Here is a 12,981-nt window from a genome sequence, read left to right on the forward strand (position 1 = left end):
CGAGAGGAACTGACCTGAAAAATAGGATCATGGCCAAGCTTGAAACCTGGATCCCCCGTAGCCGGTTACCAAGATTACGTGAAGTACCCTCAGAAGGTCTGCTAGATGATGTTAATGCAGCACTACGGGCAATACCTACAACCACGATTACCGACACTAACAAGCTGATCTACAATACGGCAGCAGTGATCAGTGAGATGCTTGGCTACAAGTTGAACAGCGACAAGGGGTAGTACCCTCCATGGAGAAGGAGGCTAGAGGGCAAGATCAAAGTAGCACGGAGGGAGGTTAGCCAACTAACGGAGTTGCAGAAAGGTGCGACAAATAAGGTGCCTAAGAAATACAGCAAGCTGTCCATACCTGAGGCCTTGGAAACTGCCAAGCAAAGACTCACAGCCTTGGCCAGCCGCTTGAGGAGGTACACCAGAGAGATAGAAGGCAGGAGAATAAACCAGCTGTTCTCCACAGAACCAGCAAAGGTGTACTCTCAGTGGCAAGGGAACAATAAGAGAACAGCACCACCAAGGCTGGAGACGGAGCAATACTGGAAGAGCATATGGGAGAAGGATGCAACCCATAACGGCAATGCTCATTGGCTAGAGGATCTAAGGGCAGGCCACAGCGACCTCCCTGAACAGGGTCCAGTAACCATCACAGTGGCAGATATCCAAGAAAGGGTCTCCAGTATGAAGAGTTGGACAGCACCAGGGCCCGACATGGTTCACGCCTACTGGCTGAAGAAGCTGACTGCACTCCACGAGCGTCTGGCAGCACAAATGAACCAGCTGCTAGTTAACGAGAGACACCCGGAATGGCTAACTGAAGGCCGGACGGTCGTGATCCCCAAGGACCCCAAGAAGGGACCGGTCCCCTCCAACTACCGACCAATAACCTGCCTCAGTACTACATGGAAGCTCCTGTCAGGCATCATATCGGCTAAGATGAACAGGCACATGGGTCAATACATGAGCGGGACACAGAAAGGAATTGGCAAGAATACCAGAGGCGCAAAACACCAGCTACTGGTAGACAGAACAATCAGCCGAGACTGCAAGACCAGACTGACCAACCTGTGCACTGCCTGGATTGATTACAAGAAGGCCTATGACTCAATGCCCCACAGCTGGATACTGGAATGCCTAGAATTGTACAAGATCAATGGGACCCTAAGAGCCTTCATCAGGAACTCAATGGGGATGTGGCGTACAACACTAGAGGCCAACTCCAAGCCCATAGCACAAGTCACCATCAAGTGCGGGATCTACCAAGGAGATGCTTTGTCCCCACTGCTGTTCTGCATAGGCCTGAACCCCCTCAGTGAGATCATTAACAAGACTGGCTACGGATACCGACTACGGAACGGAGCAGTTGTCAGCCACCTCCTGTACATGGATGACATCAAGCTGTATGCCAAGAGTGAACGAGACATCGATTCACTGATCCACACTACCAGGCTATACAGCAATGACATTGGAATGTCGTTCGGACTGGAGAAGTGTAGTCGGATGGTATCAAAGAGAGGGAAGGTAGTCAGAACTGAGGGGATTGAACTACCAGAAGGCAACATTGCAGACATAGAGGACAGTTACAAGTACTTGGGGATCCCACAGGCGAATGGGCACCATGAAGAGGCCGCTAGAAAAGCTGCAACCACCAAGTACCTGCAGAGGGTCAGGCAAGTCCTGAGGAGTCAGCTGAATGGTAAGAACAAGACCCGGGCCATCAACACGTACGCCCTACCCATGATCAGGTACCCTGCTGGGGTAATAGGCTGGCCAAAGGAGGAGATAGAAGCCACTGACATAAAGACAAGAAAGCTCCTTACCATGCATGGAGGGTTTCACCCCAAGTCCAGCACCCTGAGGCTGTACGCTAAGCAGAAGGAAGGGGGCCGGGGACTGGTGAGTGTCAGCACCACAGTCCAGGATGAGACAACGAACATCTCAGAATACATTGGGAAGATGGCCCCAACTGACCGAGTGCTCAGTGAATACCTCAGGCAGCAGAAACCCAAGAAAGAGGAGGGAGACGAGGAACCATCATGGAAGGACAGGCCCCTGCACAGTATGTACCACCGGCAGATAGAGGAGGTGGCTGATATCCAGAAATCCTACCAGTGGCTGGACAAAGCTGGACTGAAAGACAGCACAGAGGCACTAATCATGGCAGCACAAGAACAAGCTCTGAGCACAAGATCCATAGAGGCTGGGGTCTATCACACCAGGCAAGACCCCAGGTGCAGGCTGTGTAAAGATGCCCCAGAGACAATCCAGCACATAACAGCAGGGTGCAAGATGCTAGCAGGCAAGGCATACATGGAACGCCATAACCAAGTGGCCGGCATAGTGTACAGGAACATCTGTGCCGAGTATAACCTGGAAGTCCCGAGGTCAAAATGGGAGATGCCCCCAAGGGTGGTGGAGAATGACCGAGCTAAGATCCTGTGGGACTTCCAGATACAGACGGACAAAATGGTGGTGGCTAACCAACCGGACATAGTGGTGGTAGACAAACAGAAGAAGACGGCCGTAGTGATCGATGTAGCGGTTCCGAATGACAGCAATATCAGGAAGAAGGAACACGAGAAGCTGGAGAAATACCAAGGGCTCAGAGAAGAGCTCGAGAGGATGTGGAGGGTGAAGGTAACGGTGGTCCCCGTGGTAATCGGAGCACTAGGTGCGGTGACTCCCAAGCTAGGCGAGTGGCTCCAGCAGATCCCGGGAACAACATCGGAGATCTCTGTCCAGAAGAGCGCAGTCCTGGGAACAGCTAAGATACTGCGCAGGACCCTCAAGCTCCCAGGCCTCTGGTAGAGGACCCGAGCTTGAAGGATAAACCGCCCGCAGGGGCGTGCTGGGTGTTTTTTTTTTATATATATATATATATATATATATACATATATATAAAAAAACACCCAGCACGCCCCTGCGGGCGGTTTATCCTTCAAGCTCGGGTCCTCTACCAGAGGCCTGGGAGCTTGAGGGTCCTGCGCAGTATCTTAGCTGTTCCTAGGACTGCGCTCTTCTGGACAGAGATCTCCGATGTTATTCCTGGGATCTGCTGGAGCCACTCGCCTAGCTTGGGAGTCACCGCACCTAGTGCTCCGATTACCACGGGGACCACCGTTACCTTCACCCTCCACATCCTCTCGAGCTCTTCTCTGAGCCCTTGGTATTTCGCCGTCATTGTGGATGTTGGGTATCGAAGAATCCATAGGTCCCTCATCCTATTCATGTAGCCCCTTCCGCCGGGGTTACTTGCGTAGTAGCATTCCAACAACGCCCTGTTTTCGTCCCTTGCCCACCGATGCCTTCTTGTTCCAGTAGCCCACTTTTCGTCAGGGTGCCCTGGTTCCTCAACACCTGACGCGGACCTATATATATATATATATATATATATATATATACACACACATACATATGTGGTGCCTGTTACCTTTGGATGCGACCATCACCACAATAGGGTGCCCCAAGTTGATGCACCAAAGGTGGAGATGGCTCACTCTCACTTTGCCTGGAGATTGTTTGGACCTGGTAAGTATACGTAGCATGTGGTATCACATCCCTGCACAAAGAGTGAGAAAAAACACAGTAAGTTCATATGTCTGGACAATACAAAGAAATACCACATGCAAAGAAAGTAAAAGTAAAAGACTGCATACGAGAAACCTTCATAAGACCAGGTCGGTGGAGATCAAGTTGTTAGAATTGTTGCTAAGTCAACTGGTGAGTTTGTGTGTCTCTTTATTCAACTAGTAAACTTCTAAGTTTGTACTTTCACATATCTGTCTTTCCGATCGACTGATACGTCTGCTTTTACCCACTGCATGTCCAGCTTTGTTGTGTTTCCTTATCACAGCGATTCAAGGAACCATTGTGACGAAATACGGGAGAAATAATGGAGGCTTACTCACTTTGATTGTCTAAGTCACCATAATGGTTTTTTGAGGCACCATGATAAGGATTTCTGAAACAAAAAAGTCTGAAAGGAAAATATATAAATAAGAAAATCAAAGCCATAAACAAAAAAATAATCAAAGCTATGAATGAGAAACCAAAACCACTAGACAAGCAATTAATCCCAGGGAAAGAAAACAAGTAAATAATAATATATGTAAGTGAGGGTGCTTTTTGGAAGTCAGTATTGCAAAATGTTTATTTATTCTCTCTGGTTTGTTTGCCTTTACGTTGTACCTCTATCATAATCAGATTGCCTCTTCTAACTACAGGTCCCTGTAATCAGTGGAATTACTTTCTTTAAAAACTGAGGCAACTGTGTTATTTTATGACTCATTACAATTTAACAAAGAACAAGAGTAAAAATAAGTAAAGGCAACGAAAGAAAGTTCTGGAAACATGCAATAAAAACAAAATAATTGAATCACAAAAGCACCTTCATTTACATCTGTATTGTTTAAGGGTTTTTTTTTTCCTGTTTTGATACTTTTTTTGGTATTATTTTGGTTTCTCATTTCTAGTTTTGATTTGCATTTGTTATGGTACGGCTTCTCATTCATCATTCTTAGGCTTTCGTGGTTTTGGGGGGTGGATAGTGATCATGGCATAAGATTTGGGAACTTAAATATAAGTCGTTGTCAAATTTTGTCTATGTTCATATATTCAGAGTATCAGAATATTTTGATTTTGAGTCCGTTATTGTTTAAACAGTATAAATACCATGTTTCTTTCAATAAAATATGTACATGCAACCACAGTCATGAGGAAGACTGCTGACAGTTGTCCAGATGATAATCATCCATACCCTCCATGAGGTGGGTAAACCACATCTGAAAAGACTGGCTGTTCATAGAGTTTACTCACAGAGTAAATCGGATGTTTCGACGCATGTTAATGGAAAGTTGACTGGAAGGGAATGTGTGGTAGGAAAAGGTGCAAAAGCAACACGGGTGACTGTAGCCTTGAGAGGATTGTCAAAAAAAGTCAATTGAAGAACTTGTGAGATGTTCACAAGGAGAAGATTCAAGAAAGGAGCTACAACTGTTATACTGTAGCTAACCGAGACAATGTTAGAAACGTCTTACCTGGAGAAAAACTTCTAGACTGTTGCTCAGTTTGTAGAAATATTTAAATACAGAGAATGTGCTAAATGTGCTACACAGTGACGGTGTTCAAAACAACGTGTGTTTAGTCCTTAACAAGACACGCAGATGTGTTAAAAATTAACACATGATGTGTTATTTCTAAAACATCTGTCTTGAGCGTGCGAGCTGGATTGTCCAGCCAACTCCCCTGATCTGAACCCCATAGAGAATGTATGGGATGCTGTTGAGTGGAAGATGAGAAACACCTGACATAAAAATACAGACAAGGTGAAGGTCGCAATCAAAGCAACCTGGGCTTCAATAACTCCTCAGCAGGGCCACAGGCTGATTGCCTCAATCCCACACTGCGCTGAAATTACTCAAAAATATGCAAGTATTTGTGTGAAAGGAGCCACAGACTTATGTATTGAGTATATAAATGAACATACCTTACAAACGCTGGACATTTCTGTATTGTATCTTTTGATTGATCTTAGGAAAGATCGTTATTATTTGAGATACTGGATTTCTGATTTGCAGGCGTTATAAAAAAATCACTTTACATTTAAAGAATACAACTTTTGAATATATCTTTTTAAGACGTTGTAGTACAATCAAACAGCGCAACAGTTAATGTGCAGTAGCGCATGTTGATGTCTTTCAGTTCTTAAAGTAAAGGGAATGCTTGAATGCTGTATGCATGCAGCCTTTTTTTGGTATATCTGTTAAAAACGGCATCTATGAATGGGATTAAGTAGAACCAATAGTTTAGCCATGGATTATTTCACATGGACCATAAATATGCCTATTACAGAAAGCACCTCGCATACAGTCCATAGAATTACATAGCAATGAGAGACGCATACACACAGGCTTTAATTAAAACAGGCATATCACACTATTCCCAAAGCTGCCATATATTCCAGAGTGTGAATGTAACGCATCAGCAGGATCAAGCACTGAACTTTCCCTGGTACCCCAAAGATTTAAACTAAAGAGTCTTCAAAGAAGGCTTTGAATGAGGTTCAGGAAAGCCTTTGCCTTTTCTGAGCACTTTTTTTTATTTACTACTGAATGAGAACACGTAAATGTTTTCAATTAGAGGCTTAGGGTAAAACATGTAATCTCTTCTTCACTTTTCCATGTTTGTTCATGGCATTCCCAACAGAAAGACCTAGACCAAGTGCAAGTTCGCCGTGAAGTACGAAATATAAAAAGTGACAAGCCTAAAGATCAAGTAACAAAATGAATTCTCTTACAGCAAAGTTCGTGCCTGAGATTAGTTATTTATGTTGGCTTTATTATTATCAACACAGAACGTTTGGCCTGACAGACTCTCATCTGCACAACAGTATGCCCTGTTCCGCAATGTTGGTTCATACTGGTGCAACTCTAGGTTACACTCAAACATGTCCCTTCTAATTGAATTAGTTTAGCCTCTGGAAAAGTCAAGCTCTGGGAGACTTTATCTTTGAGCAAAGCAAACATGCAGAATAGACGGAAAGAAGAGAGAAACAGATGCCGCTTTGAAAGGAGGCACACAACTTTCCCTTTTGTGGATGGGCAGGTATTTGGGCCGCTCGGTTTCAGGCAATCCAATGCACTGAAAAGCACTAGCACTTACTGATTGGGCCACAATGGGAGGCCTGCTCATGCAAGAACAAGCAGAAAGGATGATTTTAATGACTGGATCTAATGAGGTAATCTAGTTCTCGTTAGGCTGATGGTCAGTCCTTCTAGCTTTTCACCGTCATCTCACAAATACAACTAAAAACAGTGCTGTAGTTTTCAATACATGGCTGTTTGAACAAACATGCTGTTTGATTTAGGGACTAAAATCAAGATAAAAACAGTGCTGCGTGCTTCTTTCTCTGACAGACAATTTTCACACATGAACTCAGGTAAATTTCTCAGGATAGGTCACACAACTGTCTTACATGTAGGGAGTGAGGTAAGATAAATAAATTCCCCAGATTGTTACCACCAACATTCTTACCTGGGTGCAATTAGACTGTGTACTATCAGGTTAAAAACCATCTCACGATTCGATTATATCAGGCATTTGGGTTCTCGCATGCACGATGATGTGATTGCTGGGAAAAGCGTGTAAAAAATGGCTCACGACCGTGGCTCAGGGGGTTGGGAATCGCATCTGTAACCGGAAGGTCGCCGGTTCGATCCCTGGCCTCTCTGTCCTGGTCGTTGTGTCCTTGGGCAAGACACTTTACCCTACTTGCCTACTGGTGTTGGCCAGAGGGGCCGATGGCGCGATATGGCAGCCTCGCTTCTGTCAGTCTGCCCCAGGGCAGCTGTGGCTACAACTGTAGCTTGCCTCCACCAGTGTGTGAATGAATAGTGGTATTGTAAAGCGCTATATAAATCCAATCCATTATTATTATTCATTATTATTATCACGACTCCGGGGAATCATGTTCTTCTTTCAGTAGCAAAGTTGGAGCGGCGGTTTACAGCCACGCTGGGATTAAAAGGCTTAGAAAGGAAGCTGAGGTGAGTGACTAAGCCAAAGACTGTGGTTATGTCCGGCGCCTAGGTCTATACAGGCAAAGAACTGCAAACTCGTTACCCGTGTCAATACTGTAGCAGTCAATTGCAAACATTTTATTTAAGCGTGCCCCATGACTTTCTTATTTAAAAAGCAATAAACAGATTATCAGCTCATGTCGACTGAGCCATATATCATCCTCAGTTATTTTCTGAGAAAACACCACGAGATCAGATCCCCTTCGTGCCATACATCACAGTCAGCTTGGGGCACAAAGGCAGTTTCCTCAGGATCTGCAAAACTCCATCGTGGGGTCCTTTGTCCTTTCGCACAACATTTTTTTCTCCTCTTGTCACTGATATAATGATACAACACAGCTTCTGGGAAGCGGGTGAAATAGCTGCGATATTTAATCTACTGATTTGTGTTCACGGTTATTAATTTTCCCATTTTCTTGTTTAATTAATTAATGTGAAGTTTAATCAATGAATTTGCGTTCACTGACAAAGTAGCCAGACTTTCTTCTCATCGTGTTTTTGTGGGGATTTTTGTTTGTTTTGGGTTTTTTTTTTACTGATCTTGAGCATGGGTTTCGGAAAGTCTTTCAAAATTTTGTTTGAACACTGAATGCTTTCTTACTGAATTATTTTTAGTCCAATCCATGTGCCTGACCATTTTCAGAGCCACTTAATGCCGAACTTTGAATGATTCGGGCATAAAAACGGCACCAGTTTAAATGTGGTCATATGTTAGTAAAGCCACTGGCAGCAGAGAAGAATGAACAAATAGCATAGAGATTTTTAATTTGTTTGTTTGTTTGCTACCTCAAAAGCACATAGTGATGTTGTGGACGAATTTATAACAGCCACACCTATAGGTTTCAAACAATTTAGTATCAGAATTCCTATCCAGTATTCATAAAAACACACTTATCTGTAACTAATTATAGCTATGTAAAATATCTGCTGTATAACTCATAGCTCAAAGGACCTTACTACAATCACTGTCAACGTGTCACATGATAAGATTTCATCATTAGTGCTTTTTTGTTCTTCTCAAAACCCCAGAATAATTTTTTTTTTCATAGTGGCTCTCTTGTGAAGTCTTGAACAAAGTCCTGTAATATGCATTTCAAAGGTATTCAAAACCACACAGAGCCATGAGTTAACATACGTGAAAGCTACTAACAGCAAGAAGTTTGCCGGTGTGTGCCTGTGCTCGTCTGTGTGTTCCAACCTTTACTGATATGTGGACACTTATGTGCAGATGCATTTCCATTCTGTAGCTCCTTGTTGTTCTTGGCGGAAAGACTCCAGATGAGAAAAACAGATAAATGTATGGAAGTTGAGAAAAAAAACAACTTAATTTGAACCTGCAAGATCACCAAACAAAGCCTTACTTTTCAGGACTGTTAATTATACACCCACACTAACCTGTGCTATATGTATAGAGCTAAAATAAATTATTCAAACAGGACAGGAAATAATTTTTATGGCAATCGTATGCCTTTTTAGAAGTCCTCTGGGTTGCGCGGGTCTGTAGTTTCTATTTCCTTTTGCCTAAACAGCTGCATTTGCCTGATGAAAAATGATCAAATAAACTAAACAAGGACAGAGAAATGTCCTGGCTCTTCCTGAACCTTTAACCCTTAGCTGATTAATGACTTCTACCAGTTACAAGCCAGACTTTACCAGATTAAAAACAACTAAAAACACATCTTTTTAGAATTGCATTTTGTTAACTTTTGTCTGTTTTTGGGGCGATCGTGGCTCAAGAGTTGGGAGTTCGCCTTGTAATCGGAAGGTTGTCGGTTCGAGCCCCGGCTTGGACAGTCTCGGTCGATGTGTCCTTGGGCAAGACACTTCACCCGTTACCTACTGGTGGTGGTCAGAGGGCCTGGTGGTGCCAGTGTCCGGCAGCCTCGCCTCTGTCAGTGCGCCCCAGGGTGGCTGTGGCTACAATGTAGCTTGCCATCACCAGTGTGTGAATGTGTGTGTGAATGGGTGGATGACTGGATATGTAAAGCGCTTTGGGGTCCTTAGGGACTAGTAAAGCGCTATATAAATACAGGCCATTTACCATTTTGTTTTATACCTTGTGAAGCACTTTGTGATCTTTTATCTAGAAATGTGCTATATAAATAAAATTTTACTTTACTTAGTTACTTTACCAGATTACTAACGGTTTGCTATGGATTATGTTTTTTATGTTTGTAATGAAGAGGTGATCGAAGAGAGTAAAGTAATAATCGCTGTAGCTGCTGTCGAAGGATTTCCGACTAATCGGTGATTTTTACTGCTTGTTATGAGAAAAAATAATCCCCTAACTCTATTAGCAAAATAAATTAATGTGTTGACAATAAAGTGATATAGAAACATTGCCTACTTTTTCAAATAGCTGTGTGAACTGAGTGTGAACATTAGATTGACTTAAAGGAAAGAACTGCTGTTCCCCCCATTTGACCAGAACTACATATAAAGTCCTCGGTTTAAGATCTAACTTGCTTTCAGAATTAGCCAAAAAGAGTGCCACACAATAGTTAAACAAGCAAATCTAGACTTGAGTAGCTAAAGGGATAAATGTGGCAGATAATATGCAGAACTGTACAGAACCAGAGTTAAATTGCAAAGGGGGCAGTAGCAGCACTGCTACTGGACGACCTCCTTTGAGGAGGAGTGGAACCATCTTCTGCTACCTTCTTTCCTTACATTTGCTTGACCTCCTAATACTGTCCCTCTTTGCCCTCCAATCATGGCCATAATTTACCCCTCAAGTAGTCCTAACTCCCACTTTGCATCTCGTTACTTTGACCAAACAATCCATCATACATGGGTTGATACTTAGGAGGTATGTTCTCTGGCATCTCCTTTGCTCAGTTTGCCTCAACTAATCTGAAGGCCAGTAAGCCTGAAAGTGGAGGGTCAATCATCCGTGTCTGTCAAACCCACTGAAACATACTGCAAGACGATGCAACTGTCTGTGTGGTCAAGAAAAGCATTTCAGCAAATCGACTCAGGTAGTCAAACGGAGCACTTTACGCTGGATTTGTGGCGGACAAAAACATCTGGGTGACCTTCACAATGTCAGAGGTTATGTTTGTTTCGTTATGCTTCGTGACGAGCCAATGGGCCTGCATCAGTATTCCGAACGACGTGTCTAATTTAATGTTTATGCCCTGATCAGTAAAAGAAAGTGAAAACATTATGCCCCTTCATTCTGCCTTTTGGAGGTTGTACAGTATGTTTTTATTTTGTTTGTTTTGTTCCACAGTGTTTCCAAATAAATTGTCCTAAAAGACACACTATTCTTCTTCAGTTGGATGAGCTACAGACTTTTATGGCTAGAACACACATACTTACTTGCTAGATCTTCGCTGACCATTTAACAGAAACAAGATCGCACATGCTCTCACAACAGAAAACAGACAGCCATCGCAACTGACCACCACCACTGGAATGCAACCACAGCTAGTGAAATACACCACAGCAGTAAAACTACCTACAGTACATCAATAATAACTGAAGTGTGCCAAAACCTCAAAATAAATACATTCCTACTGTAGGCAACCTTCCACGGATACTCACACTACAGTGGGGCAAAAAAGTATTTAGTCAGCCACCGATTGTGCAAGTTCCCCCACTTAAAATGATGACAGAGGTCAATAATTTGCACCAGAGGTACACTTCAACTGTGAGAGACAGAATGTGAAAAAAAAATCCATGAATTCACATGGTAGGATTTGTAAAGAATTTATTCGTAAATCAGGGTGGAAAATAAGTATTTGGTCACCTCAAACAAGGAAAATCTCTGGCTCTCACAGACCTGTAACGTCTTCTGTAAGAAGCTTTTCTGTCCCCCACTCGTTACCTGTATGAATGGCACCAGTTTGAACTCATCATCTGTATAAAAGACACCTGTCCACAGCCTCAAACAGTCAGACTCCAAACTCCGCCATGGCCAAGACCAAAGAGCTTTCGAAGGACACCAGGAAAAGTATTGTAGACCTGCACCAGACTGGGAAGAGTGAATCTACAATAGGCAAGCAGCTTGGTGTGAAAAAATCAACCGTGGGAGCAATCATCAGAAAATGGAAGAAATACAAGACCACTGATAATCTCCCTCGATCTGGGGCTCCACGCAAGATCTCATCCCGTGGGGTCAAAATGATCATGAGAACGGTGCGCAAAGATCCCAGAACCACACGGGGGGACCTGGTGAATGACCTGCAGAGAGCTGGGACCAAAGTAACAAAGGTCACCATCAGTAACACACTACAACGGCAGGGAATCAAATCCCGCAGTGCCAGACGTGTTCCGCTGCTGAAGCCAGTGCATGTCCAGGCCCGTCTGAAGTTTGCCAGAGAGCACATGGATGATACAGCAGAGGATTGGGAGAATGTCATGTGGTCAGATGAAACCAAAGTAGAACTTTTTGGTATAAACTCAACTCGTCGTGTTTGGAGGAAGAAGAATACTCAGTTGCATCCCAAGAACACCATACCTACTGTGAAGCATGGGGGTGGAAACATCATGCTATGGGGCTGTTTTTCTGCCAAGGGGACAGGACGACTGATCCGTGTTAAGGACAGAATGAATGGGGCCATGTATCGTGAGATTTTGAGCCAAAACCTCCTTCCATCAGTGAGAACTTTGAAGATGAAACGAGGCTGGGTCTTCCAATATGACAATGATCCAAAACACACCGCCCGGGCAACAAAGGAGTGGCTCCGTAAGAAGCATTTGAAAGTCCTGGAGTGGCCTAGCCAGTCTCCAGACCTCAACCCCATAGAAAATCTGTGGCGGGAGTTGAAAGTCCGTGTTGCTCGGCGACAGCCCCAAAACATCACTGCTCTCGAGAAGATCTGCATGGAGGAATGGGCCAAAGTACCAGCTACTGTGTGTGCAAACCTGGTAAAGACCTATAGTAACCGTTTGACCTCTGTTATTGCCAACAAAGGTTATGTTACAAAGTATTGAGTTGTATTTTTGTTATTGACCAAATACTTATTTTCCACCCTGATTTACGAATACATTCTTTACAAATCCTACCATGTGGATTCATGGATTTTTTTTTTCACATTCTGTCTCTCACAGTTGAAGTGTACCTCTGGTGCAAATTACTGACCTCTGTCATCATTTTAAGTGGGGGAACTTGCACAATCGGTGGCTGACTAAATACTTTTTTGCCCCACTGTATACTGGGAAGTTATGTACAGGCACTTTATGGAAGTTAGATATCATCACTGCATCCTGCATAATGTGCGTGCTCACTGTTCTGCCTCTTATCAAGCACTATCCTTCTCATGGGAACCAGACTGACAGCATGATAGTGGGATGGCACAACACACAGCTCTGTCATGTATAGCAACATGTTTTTTTCCTGTGTCAGCACATTCCATAAAAGCAAAGCATTAAATTCTCACCACAGTGTGCAGATA

General features: G+C 43.6%; 1 protein-coding gene across 1 annotated transcript in view; it reads right to left on the minus strand.

Annotated features, from left to right (window-relative positions):
* pappaa (pregnancy-associated plasma protein A, pappalysin 1a) overlaps positions 1–12,981 on the minus strand; it is a 115,377-nt gene that overhangs the window by 72,999 nt on the left and 29,397 nt on the right. The window contains exon 8 of the mRNA XM_026173684.1: positions 3,436–3,564. Coding sequence (XP_026029469.1) covers positions 3,436–3,564 — 129 coding nt within the window. The remainder of the gene's footprint in view (positions 1–3,435; positions 3,565–12,981) is intronic.

This window comes from Astatotilapia calliptera, chromosome 7 (assembly GCF_900246225.1).
Source record: "Astatotilapia calliptera chromosome 7, fAstCal1.2, whole genome shotgun sequence".
NCBI lineage: Eukaryota > Metazoa > Chordata > Actinopteri > Cichliformes > Cichlidae > Astatotilapia > Astatotilapia calliptera.